General features: G+C 42.3%; 1 protein-coding gene across 1 annotated transcript in view; it reads right to left on the bottom strand.

The window, feature by feature from the left end:
- Positions 1–365: 365 nt before the first annotated feature.
- SHQ1 (SHQ1, H/ACA ribonucleoprotein assembly factor) overlaps positions 366–18,012 on the bottom strand; it is a 101,482-nt gene continuing 83,835 nt past the window's right edge. The window contains exon 11 of the mRNA XM_043587938.1: positions 366–986. Coding sequence (XP_043443873.1) covers positions 443–986 — 544 coding nt within the window. The 3' untranslated portion in view covers positions 366–442. The remainder of the gene's footprint in view (positions 987–18,012) is intronic.

Below are 18,012 nucleotides of genomic sequence, written 5' to 3' on the forward strand. Positions count from 1 at the left end.
CATGAACGGGGAAGGGGCAGAGAGAGAGGGAGACACAGAATCGGAAACAGGCTCCAGGCTCTGAGCCATCAGCCCAGAGCCTGACGCGGGGCTCGAACTCACAGACCGCGAGATCGTGACCTGGCTGAAGTCGGACGCTTAACCGACTGTGCCACGCAGGCGCCCCTAAAAATAAAATCTTTAAGAAAAATATATTCATGGGCTCTACCTTGTAGAGATTCTGCCAGAACTGTTATTTCATCTTCAATATTAATTATACTTTGGTGAAAATACTTTAAAACGTTATTTTTAAGGTTGTGACAAGGAAACCAACAGGTATCAACATAAGCTCCGTGGAAAAGTGTTGCATACACTAAGAAAAAGGACCAAGTGGAAGTGAATTCTCGTTCTGTAAAGGAAACCAAACCCGCCATAATTCTCAGCAGTGAGGAAAACCACGCAGTCAATCACTTGGTGTCTGCCAGTCGCCTCTGCCCTGCACGCTGCTGTGGCTTGCAGCCGCGGAGTCCTCAGGTCCGGACACTTGAACTCTCGAGTTCAGTTGCTCTCCAAGCTCCTCTATCAGCGGCCCAGAGCCTCCAGGAGCCCGGGGGGAGGCGGGTGGCTTTCTCGGACTACCACCACATCTCTCGACGGCTGAATTTCTGCACACCCCGTCATCAATTAGCAGGTCGCCACGTTCCTTGAGAAAGGGACCCTGCCAGGAACGCACTGTCTCAGACTCACCACCTGAGAGCTCCCCTTGTTCGGAGTCCGAGCCTTCGGTCTCACGTGAGGTGGTGCTGTCTGACTCCTCCGTGTCACCTGCCTCAGGAGGGCAGGCAGGTGTCTGCTGCCTGGAAACAGGACGGCCTGCTTTTGATGCAGTGTCTTCCTCCTGGACAAGAAGTGCTGCGGCCTCCAGTTCTTCCAGTTCTAATCCCAGCTGGGCCTTTGTCAGGGACACTTTCTTTAAGGTTTCTGCAAGAGCTGCCAACTTATTGGACCTTGAAAGCCATTTGAAGAAGAAATATTAGGACAATTCATTAATTGGCCTGAGAACGAAACAGCTTCTTTATATAGCTTAAAGAAGTAAGAAAATAAAGATGGGTCCATACTTCACGTGACACACCAAGATAAATCCCAAAACAGATCAAAGAAACGTAAAAGAAAATGAAGTGGTGAGGTATGACAAGGAAATGCAGGAGATTCCCTTTATAACCCTAGGATGAGGAAGCCCTTTCTATCTATGACTTAAAATCCAGAAGCCACGAAAGACTGATAAATTCAATTTAAAAAAACCTATAGGACAAAAACCAAAAAACAAAACATCATAAACAAAGTCAATAGGCTAATACAAAATTGAGAAAAATACTAGCAACTCATGTCACAAAGCAAGGCCTAATTCCCCTAACATGGTTCTTAAAAATGGACATAACAATTCATCAGAAAAATGGACAAAAGACATAAGCAACAATTCTCACAAAAGGAGATATAAATGCCTCTTAAACGTATGAAAAGATGTTCAACTCCAGTCAAATAAGAGACCCAAACTAAAGTCACAGTGAGATACATTTCTCATTTATCACAACGGCAAACATCCAAACGTGATAACACGACGAGAGAGGCTTGGGGGAAAGACCCCTCCCCACACCGCTGGCGACAAATTAAACAGGTACGGCCCCTGTGGAAAAGGTGGCGATAACTTTCCAACTTGAGAATGTACACACCCTTGGCCGAGCAATACCACATCTGGAAATTAAACGCACATGCTACAGGACAGAGGCCCAGGGTATTCACTGACATTGTTTTCAATACCCCCAAATGGTAAATAACCAAGTGCCCGCGACCGCAGGACTGGTTAACTACCTTATGGAATATCCATGCAAAGGAAGAGCCTATGGCTGTGTACAGAACAAAGCGTTCTATGGGCTAACCCAGGTTACACTGTGTAACAGCAACAACAAACGGCACACCGTTATGTGGAGGCTACCTTTTATGTTAAACAAGGGGAAAGAAATAAAAACACCCTTCTGTTTGTTTGTATACTTATCAATAAACTCTGGAAAGCTGCAGAAAACACTAGCTTATGTGAGGGGGTCTGGTGGGGACTGGAAAGGTAGAGGAGGATGGTAAGAGGGAGGCTTTTCACTGCAATTGTTTACTTTTAAACTCTGCAAGCGTAACACCTATTCAAAAATTTTAAGTATACAAAAGAGAAAAAAGCAATACTATAGAGAGCAGCATGACGTGCTTTTTACTTTTTTTTTTAATGTTTATTAATTATTTTTTAGAAAGCGCACATAGGCGGGGAACGGGCAGAAAGAAGGGGGACAGAGGATCTGAAGCAGATTCTGCGCTGACAGTGGAGAGATATGGCGCTCAAACTCATGAACTGTGAGATCATGACCTGAGCCCAAGTCGATGTGCAACTGACTGAGCCACCCAGGCACCCCCTTTATATTTTTATCAGAAAATCATGCCATGTTATTTCAGAGGATAATTTTCAATTTGTAACATTACATTATACTAAACTTTTTTTTATTAAACTTAGAGGCATTCGTACTTTTCCTTTGTTTCGAAAGAAGCAAAAAAAGCATACTGCAGGTGTCCAGAACTCATGGCTTTACTCCTCCCTAGAGGAAAATCTGAAGTGACAACTGAAAAGGGCGGCAGTGAGCAAGTGAAAATGATCAGCACGCTGACCTTGGCTTCTACGTTTCTCTAACTCTGGAGCTGAAATGAGTGTACAAAACATTTAGTGGCTTTGAGACAAACTGGATGACGGTGAGTTCACAAGATAAATTCACTTGTAAAAGTGTAGTCCATCCCATAATATCAAGAAAATGGGGCTTTGTTTCACTGGAGCAGAAGTGACTGGTGGGGCAATGGGAACTAGTGAACAAAGGTGGTGTTTTTCACCTAAGTGCCCAGGTATATCTGAGACCCTTTGATCTCAGAATATTTAGTGTAATAATGACTTTGTGCAGGGATGCTCTGTGCCCTGGCTGCCCTCCATGAGCACAGTCAGGTCCCAGAAGCCCCACTGCAGTGTCCCAGGGTGGGTGCTGAGGTACTGCCAGGTGAATGGCCAAGGGCAACAGCCATCACTGAGGGCAACTTCCTCTTATGTGAGGAAACCCCTGAGTTTCAGTGCTGGGATTCCCAGAGCTTAGAAAAAGAACGGCGGGTAGGGTAAAGAAGAAAATTAGGATGGGATCAGCTGAAGTCAGCTTATGATTCACCAATGGTCTACAAACTCTGGATGAACTCTCATCACTTTAAGACATCTCTAAAAGCACAGTTATGGGGCGCCTGGGTGGCGCAGTCAGTTAAGCGTCCGACTTCAGCCAGGTCACGATCTTGCGGTCCGTGAGTTCGAGCCCCGCGTCAGGCTCTGGGCTGATGGCTCAGAGCCTGGAGCCTGTTTCCGATTCTGTGTCTCCCTGTCTCTCTGCCCCTCCCCCATTCATGCTCTGTCTCTCTCTGTCCCAAAAAAAATAAATAAACGTTGAAAAAAAAATAAAAAAAAAATAAAAGCACAGTTATGGAATAACATGGTCGCGATGTAATTTACATCCATGTCCAAGACAGTTGTAGATGACATCCACAAACCATATATGCTGAAACCCTGACTGCCAGTAGTAAAGAATTTGGTCTGAATTAGTGGACCAGTTTGCAACATCTTTGCCCCAAGGCCCTGTCAGCCTAGAAGCTAGTTCACGGCCATCTTTCTCGCTGAAGTGGGCCCTCTCTGGGTAGTGATGTGCACCTGTGAGAGGTAAAGAGCAAAGAATCTAGGAAAGAAGACAATGCCTCTTACTAAATTATAATATTAGAAATAAAATTTGGGGGTGCCCGGTGGCTCAGTCGGTGAGCATCCAACTTTGGCTCAGGTCATGACCTCACGGTTCATGAGTTCAACCCCGCATTGGGCTCCATGCTGACAGCCTGGAACGTGCTTGGGATTCTCTCTCCCTACCTCTCTCTGCTTCTATCTCACTCACTCAATCAATGAATCAATCAATCAACTTTTAAAAAAATAACAGGGGCACTTGGGTGGCTCAGTCGGTTGAGTGTCTGGCTCTTGATTTCAGCTTAGGTCACGATCTCACAGTTCATGGGTTTGATCCCCAGAGTGCAGGGCTGGCTTTGGATCCTCTTTCCCCCTCTCTGCCCTTTTCCTGCTCACACATTCTCTCTCAAGGATAGACATTAAAAAAAAAAAAAAAGAAAAAGAAAGATTTTAAAATCAAAGCTCTTCCTTCAGTGACCATACATTTCACACTCTGATTAGCCATGACAAATACTATCGACAGTATATGAAAGACAATGTTCCACACACATCCCGACACTCGTTCCAAGTGACAATTTCATGGGTCAGTTGCATTTTTGTCCACATTACCGATGACAAAACAGAAGCCTAGAGGGTTAAGAGACCTGCTGCAGTTTCCCCAGCTGAAAGGGGCAGTCAAGACTGGAAAACCATGCTGCAGAGCTCTAGTGGGCTTCCTCCTCCACTACCGGGCCTCCCACAAATTATCCAGGCTCTGAAAAGTCTCCTGTCCTATGACCACATTCTTCCCTTCTCCCCAGGTGGAGCTCAATTCGACATCTTCCAAAAGAGCAAGTTCTGACAGGCATAGGCAAAGAAGGCTGCAAACAGTGATCTCTTTAGCTTAGCAGTCTTAAACGAAGTATACATCTAACTAAGCCTTAACTACAGAGGTTTAAAATTGAAGCAAAACATCTGAATTATTTGTGAGGATATGGTGAACTCTCAGGTTGAAACCATCTGGACCTTTGTTATTGTCCACTATCTGTGTCATGTGTAACAGAACAAATTTGGAATTTCAAAGCCCCTCACCCCTAATCCTGGCTCTTTTCAGACACAGTGTAACCCCACACACTGTGAGACTATAAAGGATCTACTCTAAGAGGCAGGAAAGTGGCCCAGATGTGCCATATGACCCCCAACAGGACTTGTGCCTGTTACCAGGTGATGTGAATTTTTACCCTTCAGTTTGTTTCTCACTTTAAGTACTGCATTCATTTAAAGTGACCCATTCATATAAAATATGTAAAAAACGAATCCTATGTTCATTTTTGCTTCTTCACAGTGCTGACCCATCTCTGTTTCTTATTAATCCCACTTTTACTACCTCAAGCTGGCTACTTTCCTAAATTAATACTAAAGTTCTGAGAGAAACCTTAAGTTTATAGAGGAAGCATTCTGAATTCTCCACTTAAAGAATGCGAGAATAAAAAGGAATTAAAAATTTCAAAACATCATTGATGGAGAATGTGACCCAACAGTCCAAAGAATTAAAGTTGGGTTTGTTTCTATTAAATTATTTTATGCAGATAACTTAGCAATCACTGTTCACAATAAAAGAAACTATCTGTTTAGAGAAAAAAAATTAGGCTGAGAAAGAGTAGCCTTTTTGTTCTTTCAACCACAGGTAAAATTAGAGTTGGTTCCAAATCTGCCACTCTTATATTCTAGAACCTAACTCTGCAACGGCGCTTTCCATTTCAGAGAGCACCTCATTTAATGTAGTTAGTGGTTTTTCACCGTCACAGTCAAAACAGACCAGCTAGTTCATGTCAGAAAGCTTTGCCGAGTGACGTTATTAGTTAACCAGAATGCTTACAAAAACCAGGTACATTCTGATCCAAGCAATGAATATAATGAGTTACTAGTTGTACTTACGGTACACATTTTATATTGAAATGAAGAGCGCCTACTTGTTAAGAATGTATTTATTAAGGAATGAAGAGATTCATTATTTAAGAGCTATGACAACTGGATAATGGTAATGTCATATTTTAACACAACTATACTCAAAATAGGTTTTCCTTAGACAGTTTTTGGAAATGTAATCCTACCACGTAGCTTTTTAAAAAGCTTTCATTCTGTTTGTATATGTGAAATAATCTCCTATTTGGAGGATTTTTTTTTTTTAATTAAAAATGCTCTCTGACAAGTTGTAGCAAATACAACTACGATCAGTGACTAATAGCAACAGCTGGAAGTACACGCCTTGACCATCGCTAGGCTACTACACAACTTCCTCAATTATTTTATATTTTGGTGAATGAGTTAAAAGAAAGGGGGGGAGGGATCCAAGGCCTTATGAAATAGCCAAAACAAAGTCCAAAAAGGGCTCTAAAGTGAAGGGAAAATGATGTATAAATAGAAAGCATACATCCTGTTTCTTGTTGTAGAGTTTTGTTTCCAACTATCAATCAGCTTTTCACCACTTCCTGCAATAGCTGATCTACTATAAATCTCGTAGTAACTGACTAGGTTTCATTTCCTCTGCCAAAAGCCACTAACCTGTCAGGCGTGACATACTGACACTAGAGCCAGCAACTGATAACGTAAGACAGGACGCCAGTGAGGCAATGCAACAAACATTTCATACGGGACGACAGGACACAATAACTTGGCCTTTTAATTTCAAAGGACACATACACACCAGGCTCTGTGTGGGAACAAATAGTACATCAACTATCTTTTTAAAGGGTACACTGATAATAATGGCATATGATCATAGCTCCTCCCTATTGAAAAGTACCAGTTCCAAACTTCAAAATCCCCTGCCCGAAACACAGTGATGTAGCCTGATAAAAAAGATAGTACATTAGCTTTAAGTAGAAGTTGCTAATGACAGTCTTTTGTCTTGACTTGAAAAACACACACCAATTGATGCACAGATGATCACACAATTATGTGCCATCATACCATACTACTGAAAACCGCCTCCAGCTCCATCATTAACAGAAATGATCTCTTTAAATAAGAAGCTACTAATTTAATACAGAAAATACTACAAGTTATTTAACCCGTATTGAGTTTGGGCCAGTGAAATCAGTTTTCACCCTATTTCTGACTTCACGTACCACCGTGGGCTTGGGCTATGCATATTAACATGTAGTCTACAGAGCCACTGAATAATTTCCTGAAAACTCCCTGCACTGGCTTCCTAGCGCTGCCATAACAAACTACCACAAACTGGTGGCTAAAACAACAGAGATTCCTTCTTTTACAGTTCTAGAGGCTACAAGTCCTCAATCTAGGTGTTGACAGAGCTGGTCCCTTCTGAGGCTGAGGGAGAACCGGTCCCATGCCTCGCTCTTCACTTCTCCTGTTGCTGGTAATCCTGGGTGTTCCTTGGCCTATAGACCCATCATTCCAAATTCGGTCTCTGTCATCACACGGCACTCTCTGCGTGTGTCTGTTTCTTCACAAGCTGTCTTCCCTATGGCAGTGTCTCTGGCTCTTCTCCTCTCCTTACAAGGATATCAGTCATACTGGCTTAAGGGACCACGCTACTCCAGCATGACCTCATCTTAACAATCAATTACATATGCAGCAACCCCATTTCCAGATAAAGTCACATTCTCAGGTTCTGGGAATTCTGAGGGGACACTCTCCAACATACTGTACTCCTTAGAGCTGAAACAGACAGTGGAGATGCTCATTAATGGAAGATAAATTAAAACCAAAAAAGGTCACTCAAGGTAAAGCAACATAAAAAGCCAAAATTTAATAGTAAACAGTAATTTTTAAAAAGTTAAGATTTTACCTTCAAACAAAATTACAAATTACACAAACAAGTTCATAAAATGTTTAATCATTTAATATGTAGGTTAAAACTATGACTATGTACCATTTCTCTAAATGAACAAAGAATGAACCAGATATTAACTGTATTTACATCTGTTCTAACAAAATTATATTATGGCACTATATGATATTCATCACTTTAGGTCAGTCTTCTAGGGCGAATCAGAGAACAGATAACCATCGAAGCATCATCCATTTTCTCAAGGGTCTTTCAATCATGTGACACTCAAATGATTCCTTTGGTATTTAAAGATTTGTCACTAATGCCATTATTATTGTAGAGTTTTCTTCTGCAAGTAACTAGTATTATTATTTTTTAACGTTTATTTATTTTTGAGAGAGAGACAGAGCAAAGTGGTGGCGGGGCAGAGAGAGAGGGAGACACAGAATCTGAAGCAGGCTCCAGGCTCTGAGCTGTCAGCACAGAGCCCAATGCGAGGCTCGAAGTCATGAACCGCGAGATCGTGACCTGAACTGAAGTTGGGACACTTACCTGACTGAGCCACCCAGGGGCCCCCTCCTGCACTTAACTAATCCCACACTTCAAAGCATCAGTGTCCATGGTTGTGTGGCTCAAGCACAGCTCCTTTAATCACTTTCACTGTCTTTGTGTAGTCCTTGATCTTTCACACAATGTGCAATTTATTTGTACCAAACACTACCAACAATCAGCAAGAGGTCAAATGACAAAAAGCCTGGCTGGATGGGTGGGGAGGAAGCTAGAAAGGAAATGATATGCTACAGTGGGACTAAATTTATTAAGTGATTTGGTCATTAGGGAATATTTCTGTGTTTTGACTCTCATCACTTCTCTAACTCTGGAAGTCAGAAACTCAAATAATGAATATTCAGAAATAAGGACCCCCTGCATGACATACATACACAGCTGCACACACACACAGACACACACACACACACACACACATATTTTTAGACTTGAGGTAAAAAAAGTAAATAAATAAATTGCTATAGTAATCTCACATACTGAAGACTATGCCTCAGGTAGGGTAAATGAAGGATGAAGGTTTATCCAAATCCAGAGATCTAGAAAGGCTATCATTCGCCTCATCACTGATATCCATCTAAGAAGTGGAAGGGTGAAGGTGATAAACAGATTAAGAAAGATACAAAGTTCATAAAGACTGTTCAAAAGAAGTGGACTCAACTCCTCCTTGAAACTATTTTGCATTTATTTATGTCAGACCGAATCAGATTAGCAGAGATAGAAATGTGAGTCCCATAAATTTGCCACATTTCCCTCTACTCCCCCACATCTCAGCAGAAATGCTTTTGCTGAAATGTGCTCAACTGTAATCCTCCAAAACTGGGTGTTCAGGGTCAATTTCAAAACCAGCCCCATGAAACTCTTGGAATTGTCAAACTCAGAGGGCTCCCTTTCCCTGCTGGCTGTTAGCAAAGTCAAATCTGTGACCCGCCTGGTGTAATGGAATGTACCCAGAGCTCCTCCTGCCTTCCTTTTCATTCTGTTGCTTTTGTTTTCTTACCTTTAATTAATGCCACGTTGTTTTACACACACACACACACACACACACACACACACACACATACACGCTTTAAATAATTTCTGGTAGAAGGCAAAGAAAAAAAATTAGTCATTTGAGTGAAATAAAATAGCTGGTTAAGTAAAACATACACAAAAACAAAACAAACAACAACAACAAAAAACCCACTTTTGTTGGACAGAAAAGGATATGGGGAAATGAGGATTATGGGTTCCAGCCTGAGACAGATATATTTTCTTCTCAAAATGATTCCACGAAGCACAACATTTTGGGTATTTCAGACTTGAACCATTTTGACAATATTTCTACATTTCATCTATGCGAAAAGGGCAGATGGTGCTGTTTAATAACAGAGGCACAGTATTTTGACCTCTTCTTAAATGTTCAGATGAAATGGCTGCTTGGATTCCATTAAACCAAGTGGAGGTCAATCAAGAAGATGGAGAAGGCATTACTATGAAGGTGGTGTCAGAAGAAAGGTGTTATAGGTGGAAATGTGTCCCCCACAAAGGTATGTTGAAGTCCTAAACCCCCAGAACCTGTCAATATGACCTCAGTTGGGAACAGGATCTTTCCAGATATAATCAAGTCAAGAGGGTGTCACACTGGGTTTGGGCAGGCCCTCAACCCAATGACTCCAAAGGGATTGCTGCCCTGATAATAATACCATGTGAAGATAAAGAGATGCAGAGAAGGCCATGTGACAACAGTGACAGAGACTGGAGCGACATATGTACAAGTCAGGGTATGTCAAGGCTTGTTCACTATCACCAGAAGGAAGAAAGAGGCATGGAAAGGATTTTCCCCTCAATGCTCCAGAAGGAACCAGCCTTATGGAGGACACCTTGGTGTTGGACTTCTGGCCTTCAGAACTTTCAGAGACTAACTTTCTGTTGTTGTAAGTCATGCAGTCCGTGATCATCTGTTACACTGGTCCTCAGGAACTAACAAAGAGGGGTATATAAAGATCAAGATTTTTAGAGCTGAACACAAATTAGAAAGAAGCTCATACAAGTTCCTGGTTTGACAGATGACAGAGTGGAACCACCAAAAATATCAACAGCAGCAGGGCACAGAAAAGTTGCCTTCACTGATAAAATGCAGAGAATGGAACGGTCTGTTTCGATTCCCGTCTGAATCTCAACACCTTGGTTCTACAGTTCTGTGCTATCATCATGATGTTTCCCTGTGTAAAAACCTGCAACAGCTTTCCCAAAATAGGATAATATCCAAACTCCCCACTGAGGACAAAGTCCCAGGGATCTGGCCCCTGGGTGCTGCCTGCCTGCCTCTCAACGAGGTCACCTGCCATACGTGTCCAAGTCACTGTGCGCCATTCACCACCCTCTCTCCATCCTGAGGACACACTAATGCTGCATTGTGCCTCAAGGCCCCTGCACTTGGCGCACCCCCCCATCTGGAACATTCTTCCCCTAAGTCTTCCCATGCTGGGTCTTACTCATTCAATATCAGCTAAAATACCACCTCAGTCTTATAAAAGCAGTGCTTCCAGACCTATTTTATGTCCTGGAACACAAAGAAAGTGGTATTTGCCTGGCATGGTACTGGGCCTGCACCCTACTTGCCATCCTGAAGGTGAGGGGCCAATGTTCTCATTCCTCTGACACCCATTTGTGGTGCCATGGACCACCAGCCGGTATACCCTGCCCTTCGCCCTCCAACTTCTCATACGCAGACCTCCTATTAGGAACTTGGTGGAACAGGGCAGTTTTGAGGTCTACACAAGTGGAAGTTCTGGCTGAACTTTTCAAATATGTCCTTTTTGTCTCCACCTTCCCTCTTGAAAGCAGAATGAAAATGGCTGCTTCCAAATTTCCTGGCATCCTCTGAAAAAGAGGGTTAAGTGATTTAATGTGTTTATTTCTTTGAGCGCTTGCTCTAAATGCTAAAATTTTCCTTGGTTACAAAATATAAAGTTAGTGCGCTATGTTGCTTTCACAATACTAAGACGGGAAAATACTTACGTGCTGGTATGTTTACCACACGCACAGGCTGAAGCCTGCAGCTCTCCAGATTAGGACAAGCGTCAAAAACTTTGAAAATTCGAAATATTTATCCACTCACTGGTATGATACACAGTGAAACGTCTTCTGAAACACACATTGCAATGGCACAAAGCACGTAATCCTGAGCCATTCTATGGTTTCTTAATGACAATCCTCTCCTACAAAACGAATGACAGTGGTACACTGCTCGCTGGTTTGGCTTTTCCAGAATTACTAATTGTCTGACTTGTCACATAAGCTTTGCCTCTCGCCACTCACTGTGAACCACGGTTAATACGCTCTCTAAGGGAAGTTTGGAACCTTTGATTTCCTAGTGAGAAAACAGGAACGACATGACAGGACACAGTTCTGGGACAGACAGGGGCAGTGACAGTGCTAAGTGGTCACCTCTGGGGCCGGCCCGCCATACCTTCCTCTGCTCTTACACAAATCACTCCATGCCGTGCCCACCCGTACAGTTCACTGGTATAACAAGGGCAGCTGGTTGACCTGTCTGCCTCTGTGGGGAAGCCGGACCTAGAGCTGCAGCATTCGGCCCCCTCCTAAATGGAGATCCACCACGTCTGTTCCTTGTTGCACCCGGAAGACCACCCTGGAAGGGAAGGGGTCCTGCTGGCACGTCTTAGAACTGGTCAGCAAAGGCGAAGAGGAGAGTGCTCAGAAAATATGCCACCTATAATCTAGTCAGCACTTGGACTCCCTGGTCTCCCTACTTCACACTCCCCACACAGCTACGTTACTACGTTACTGGCTGTGCACCTCCTTCAGATTTAACGCTCTCATTGTGCCAGATTTTTTTTTAAGTGCCCCAAAGAGACCTTTAAGATTGGTGTTGGGTTGGAACATTCACAAAAATAACGCTGAAGGAACGAAACCACACACACACAAGAGTACGGATTGTATTATTTCACTTGTACAATGTTCGAAAATGGGCAAAACCAAGAGATGGTGAGAGAAGTCAGGACAGTGGTTACAGGGTGGGGGCTGGGGAATGACAGTGCACTAAGGAGCTTCTGGGAAACCTCTCAGGCACAATTCCTGATTTGGGTGGCACTATACCACACCAGAATTCATTCTTAGTCTACTTATCATCTGTGCGCACTTCAACAAAAATTAGCTTAAAACAACCATCACAATAAGAAACACGAGTCCTGGAAAAGAAGTCACAGGCTTTGGACAATCTGCTCTGGAAAAGGGGATGGAGCGTTGGAGAGGGGGAATGTGTCCATTTGAGGGGACAGGATCATGGAGCTGGCTTCAGTTTCCTCTGGCAAACTGGGCAGGACCTCTAATACAACACTCCTCACTGCAAACTTCTTTTTAAAAGGCATGGCATGTTCTACCAAATACAAAGAGAATCTTAAAATGTGCCTAGAGAAAGACCCATTAGTCATCTCTTTCAATGTGTGTACTACACACAGAAAGTTGTTCTTTGCAAAGTACACAGCTCACCACCATGGAGGTTATTCCCCTGGTGTAGGTGAAAACCTGTCTGTGGGGGCATTTCAAATGATATTTTTAAAGGTATTCGCCCCCTAGTCCCCTGGACATTTGATCTACAGACCAACCCTAGTACTTTCTGAAATATAAAATAATAATTTCTATTAATTTTCCTTCTGGTACTGCTTCTAAGCCTCTAAAACGGCATCCTATCTATCAAAAACCTAAAGATGAGCCACCAAAAGTCTTTATACCAGTTGTATGAATATTTTACTTGAAGTGAGAGATTTTATCTAATTTGTGTATTACAGAATAAAGCTTAGTTTCATACAATAGTTTTTTTTTTTTTTAATGGGCATTAAAGATTTAGAAGACTACGTTCTGTATGAGCAATCCCAATTAAAATTTATACAGCAACAAGAAAAAAACTTCCCACCTGCGGGGGGCGGGGAGGTGGAAAACAACAAGACCAAGTTTTGAGATGCTTCATTTATTATGATGATGATTAGGGAACTGAACAAGGACACATTTTTTTCGCTGAGGGGTTTTTGCCTCAATGCTGACATTTATTTTTTTGCCACATGAGGATGTTCACCAACACATTTCTCTGTGAAATAATAGAATTGGATATTATAATCAGACTTTTCTTATCTTTTTTTTTTTTTTTAATATTTAGTTTTGTCAGAGAAAGAGAGAGAGTGCAGGTGTGCAAGTGGGAGAGGGGCAGAGAGAAGAGGACAGATGATCCAAAGTGGGCTCTGCGCTGACAGCAGCAAGGCTTATGCAGGCGTGAACCCACGAACTGAGAGATCATGACTTGAGCTGAAGTTGGATGCTCGACTGAGCCAGCCAGGTGCACCTATGGTCAGACTTTTCAAATCAATTCTGAAATTCAAGAGATTTCTTTTTTTTTTTTTTTAATTTTTTAATGTTTATTTTTGAGAGAGAGACAAAGACAGTGTGAGCAGGGGAGGGGCAGAGAGAGGAGGAGACACAGAATCCGAAGCAGGCTCCAGGCTATGAGCTGTCAGCTCAGAGCCTGACGTGGGGCTTGAATTCATGAGCCATGAGATCATGACCTGAGCTGAAGTCGGACACTTAACCGACTGAGCCACCCAGCTGCCCCTTTTTAATTTTTTTTCATGTTCATTTATTTTTGAGAGAGAGAGAGCACAAGATGGGGAGGGGAAGAGAGCCGGAGAGACACAGAATCTGAAGCAGGCTCCAGGCTCCAAGTTGTCAGCACAGAGCCTGACGTGGGGCTCGAACTCTCGAACCATGAGATCATGACCTGAGACGGAGTCAGTTGCTTAATCCACTAAGCCACCCAGGTGCCCCAAGGGAGTTCGTTTTCTAATAAACTCCACTCATGTGTAGATTAACACTCAAAGTTAATATTTCTTATACTGATGATAAAGTCTCTAGAGGAATCCACTCCTTCCCTTCCCTTTCCTTATTTAAGCTACCTCTTCACAAAAAAGAACTATTTAGCACTCTTCAGACTAACCCTAGGGCTTTACTTTATATTACCTGCTGTCCCCTCAGGAGTTATGCCACAGATTACATCACTCAATTCTACTCTCATCAGCCAGAGACTAACCATTTATGCCTCTGGCTAATCTGTTTCTAAATAAATTGTCAATTTCCTGCAATAAAATTTCTACAGAAAATCTCTAAATTCTACCACAGGTCAACAGTGCCTTATCTGAAACCCTTGGACCTGTAGGAATTTCCATTTGTTTGTTTTGCATTTCCGAAAGGTAATCCTGGATATGTACTACTATACCATCTATGACCGAACACCCCCAGCAACAACTTGTAATCAAATATACTAATATTTTTCTGCAGCAAAATGTACAGCTAGTCTCTCCGAGTGGAATAAGGAAAGATTATAAATAGCCTCATGTCAGGTGAGTTCAGGTCAGTCAGGTTTTGCTGCCAATTGCCCTGAAGATACTTGTGCTTTCAAAATTTTCTGGGTTTCAGAATTGCACACAAGGGGTTGAGCACTAGAACCAGAAGCTAGCAGACTGAGTTGCAGCTTTTCAGCTCAAGTGCCCAGGTCCAAGATCAGCCTTTTGACAAATATTCACCGAGCACCTGCTATCTGCCAGGTTTGGTGTATATAATGGTGAAGACAAAACACAGTCTCCGATTTGCAGATCAGATCATCTCAGTCTGTGGAAGGCAAGAAACAAGCCATTAGAGCATGGTGAAGTAAGTTTATGAGAATGATTAACACAAGGTACTCAGCGAATGTCTAGCTCAGGGGCTTTGAGAGTCTTGGGCACAGAGGAGACAGTCTCCTCCTACAGAGAGTTCTATGCAAAAACCATTCTGTATTTTTAAATGGAGGCAAGGAATCCACCCAAATCCTAATTCTGCCCAGGTTGACTACTTCAATGCTTTTCTTGAAATTTCAACTATAAGGGGCGCCTGGGTGGCTCAGTCAATTGAGCATCTGACTGTTGATCTCAGCTCAGGTCATGATCTCATGGTTACTGAGTTTGAACCTCACATTGGGCTCTATGCTGAAAGTATGGAGTAGGCTTGGGATTCTGTCTCCCTCTCTCTCTCTGCCCCTCCCCCACTTGCTTTCTGTCTCCCAAAATAAACTTAAATAAATTTTTAAAGAAATTTTAAATATTAAATTCTTTGAGGAAACACATATATATTCTTTTCTGTCTCTTGTGTGCTAATCCCTATATCAATGCTTAGTCAGTCTATAACGTATAGTAGATTCTCATTATTTGCAGATTCCATATTTGTGAATTCGCCTACTTACTAAATTTTATTTGTAACCTCAAAGTCAACACTCCTTAGCACTTCTATGGTCATTCACGGACATGCACAGAGGGATGAAAATTTCAGTTACAAATCAACGCATTTCCAGACTTCTTGTTTTAGCTCTCATACTGTGAAAAACATGTCATTTTCATGGTCTAGATAGTGCCACATTGGGCTTTTTGTTGATAATTTCACTCTTTAAAATGGCACTCACACTTAGTGTCAAATTACTTTCTAGTATTCTTAAGTGCTTGAAGGTTATAATGTGTCTTATGAAAGAAAATAGTTGTGTTAGATAAGCTTTGTCCAGGCTTGAGTTCCCAAGCTTTTGCCATGAGGTTCACTGCTAATGAATCAACAATACATGTTAATACGGTGCCTTTAAACATAAACACACATAAAACAAGGATACCTATTGAATGACTGATGAAAACGTAACCAGAGGCTCATAGGAAACTAACCCTGTATTTCCCCTAGGAGCAATGATTGAGTTTGCTAAGTCAGGGTTTGTAGAAACTTAATGGAACATAACTGCTATGAATAATAAGAACTGACCGTAATTTGGTCCTGGCCGTGACACCAAAGAGGAAGGACAGCCACTTTAGGGTGGAATGGTAAAGGGAAGGGACAATAGCAGAAAAGGTCTCCTACAAAAGGGGTGGTAATCTACAATGAAACATTTTTAAGGCCTATGAGAGCAGTCCAAGTGAGAAAAGTGGGAAGGGTTCGGTGACACGGGAACCAGAGGATCACAGCACAAGAACAACAGCACCGTTAAGTCCATGGCTACATCCCTGGACCACAGGACAGACTGACAACATTCCACAAAAACTAAATACGTATGACCCTGGAACAACACGACTTTCAACTGCACAGACCCACTGACATGCAGATTCTTATCAATACATACAGTACAGTGCTATCAGGGTATTTTCTTTTACAGTTTTCTAAGTAACACGGCCTTTTTTTTTCTAGCTTACTTTATTGTAAGAATACAGTATGTAATACATGTAACACAAAATATGTGTCAGTTGCTTATGTTATCAGTAAGGCTTCTGGCCAATAGTAGGCTGTTAGTAGTTAAGTGCGGGCAGAGTCAAAAGTTATATGCAGATTTTTGACTACATAGAGACAGAGACAGGGACTGGGGAGGGGGAGAGGTTTGGCAGCCCTACCCCCCAATGTTGTTCAAAGGTCAACTGTATCTTGGAACGGGCAGGAAAGAGAGGTGCACATAAGAACATCTACTTACAAGGGACCATGACTATCAGACCCAAAAGCTGAAATGTCCATAGTTTTGAACGCTCCTTTTGCCTCTCATTAAATCTTCCAGGACACTAATTTTTTTAAAGGTACAGTGAGCCTTCAGAGTGAGTCAGGTGCTGTCAGCTTCTCTGTACCATAAAAACCGACTTGTAATTTTGACCCAGGTCCCTAGAGGGCCATTTTGATCCATGGCTTAGCACATACACACACCCCCTCCGGGGTATAACCACCTCTCACAGGCAGGGAATCAATGTAAAAGTCTGCTAAGGCTTGGAGTATTCAATGACTGCCTTTAGAAGGCACACATTCTGACAGGTGTGATGTGGTATCTCATTGTGGTTTTGATTTGTATTTCCCTGATGCTGAGTAACGTTGAGCAGTTTTTCATGTGTCGGTTGGCCATCTGGATGTCTTCTTTGGAGAGGTGTCTGTTCATGTCTTTTGCCCATTTCTTCACTGGATTATTTGTTTTTTGGGTGTTGAGTTTGATAAGTTCTTTATAGGTTTTGGACACTAACCCTTTATCTGCTATGGCACTTGCAAATATCTTCTCCCATTCTGTCAGTTGCCTTTTAGTTTTGTTGATGGTTTCTTTCGCCGTGCAGAAAGAAACTTTTTATTTGGAGGAGGTCCCAATAGTTCATTTTTGCTTTTGTTTCCCTTGCCTCCGGAGATGTGTTGAGTAAGAAGTTGCTGCGGCCAAAGTCAAAGAGGTTTTTGCCTGCTTTCTCCTCGAGGATTTCGATGGCTTCCTGTCTTACATTTAGGACTTTCATCCATTTTCAGGTTATTTTTGTGTATGGTGTAAGAAAGGAGTCCAGGTTCATTTTTCTGCATGTTGCTGTCCAGTTTTCCCAGCACCATCTCTATTCTTTTCCATTGACCTGAGTGTCTGTTTTTGTGCCAGGACCATACTGTCTTGATGATTACAGCTTTGTAATACAGCTTGAAGTCCGGGATTATGATGCCTCTACTTTGGTTTTCGTTTTCAAGATTGCTTTGGCTATGTGGGGTCTTTTCTGGTTCCACACGAATTGTAGGATTGTTTGTTCTAGCTCTGTGAAAAATGCCGGTGTTATTTTGACAGGGACTGCAAAGTAGCCCTATTCTAAAGGTCCTTTTGGCTCAGGAGTCACCAACTTGGCCTCTCTTGATCTGAGGCTCAGTCTCAGAAACGTTCTCTCTCCGTCTGCTCTTTTCATTTATTCATTCAGCACTCAAACTCCTAACGTGCCCAAGCAATGAACAAAACAGACAAGAATCATTGTGCTCATGGAGCTTCTACTCTTTCATAGGAAAAGACAGACAATAAACACAGAGCAAGTAAAATATAGAATGTGCCAGATGGTATAAGTGC

Source organism: Prionailurus bengalensis, chromosome A2 (genome assembly GCF_016509475.1).
Source record: "Prionailurus bengalensis isolate Pbe53 chromosome A2, Fcat_Pben_1.1_paternal_pri, whole genome shotgun sequence".
Lineage (NCBI taxonomy): Eukaryota > Metazoa > Chordata > Mammalia > Carnivora > Felidae > Prionailurus > Prionailurus bengalensis.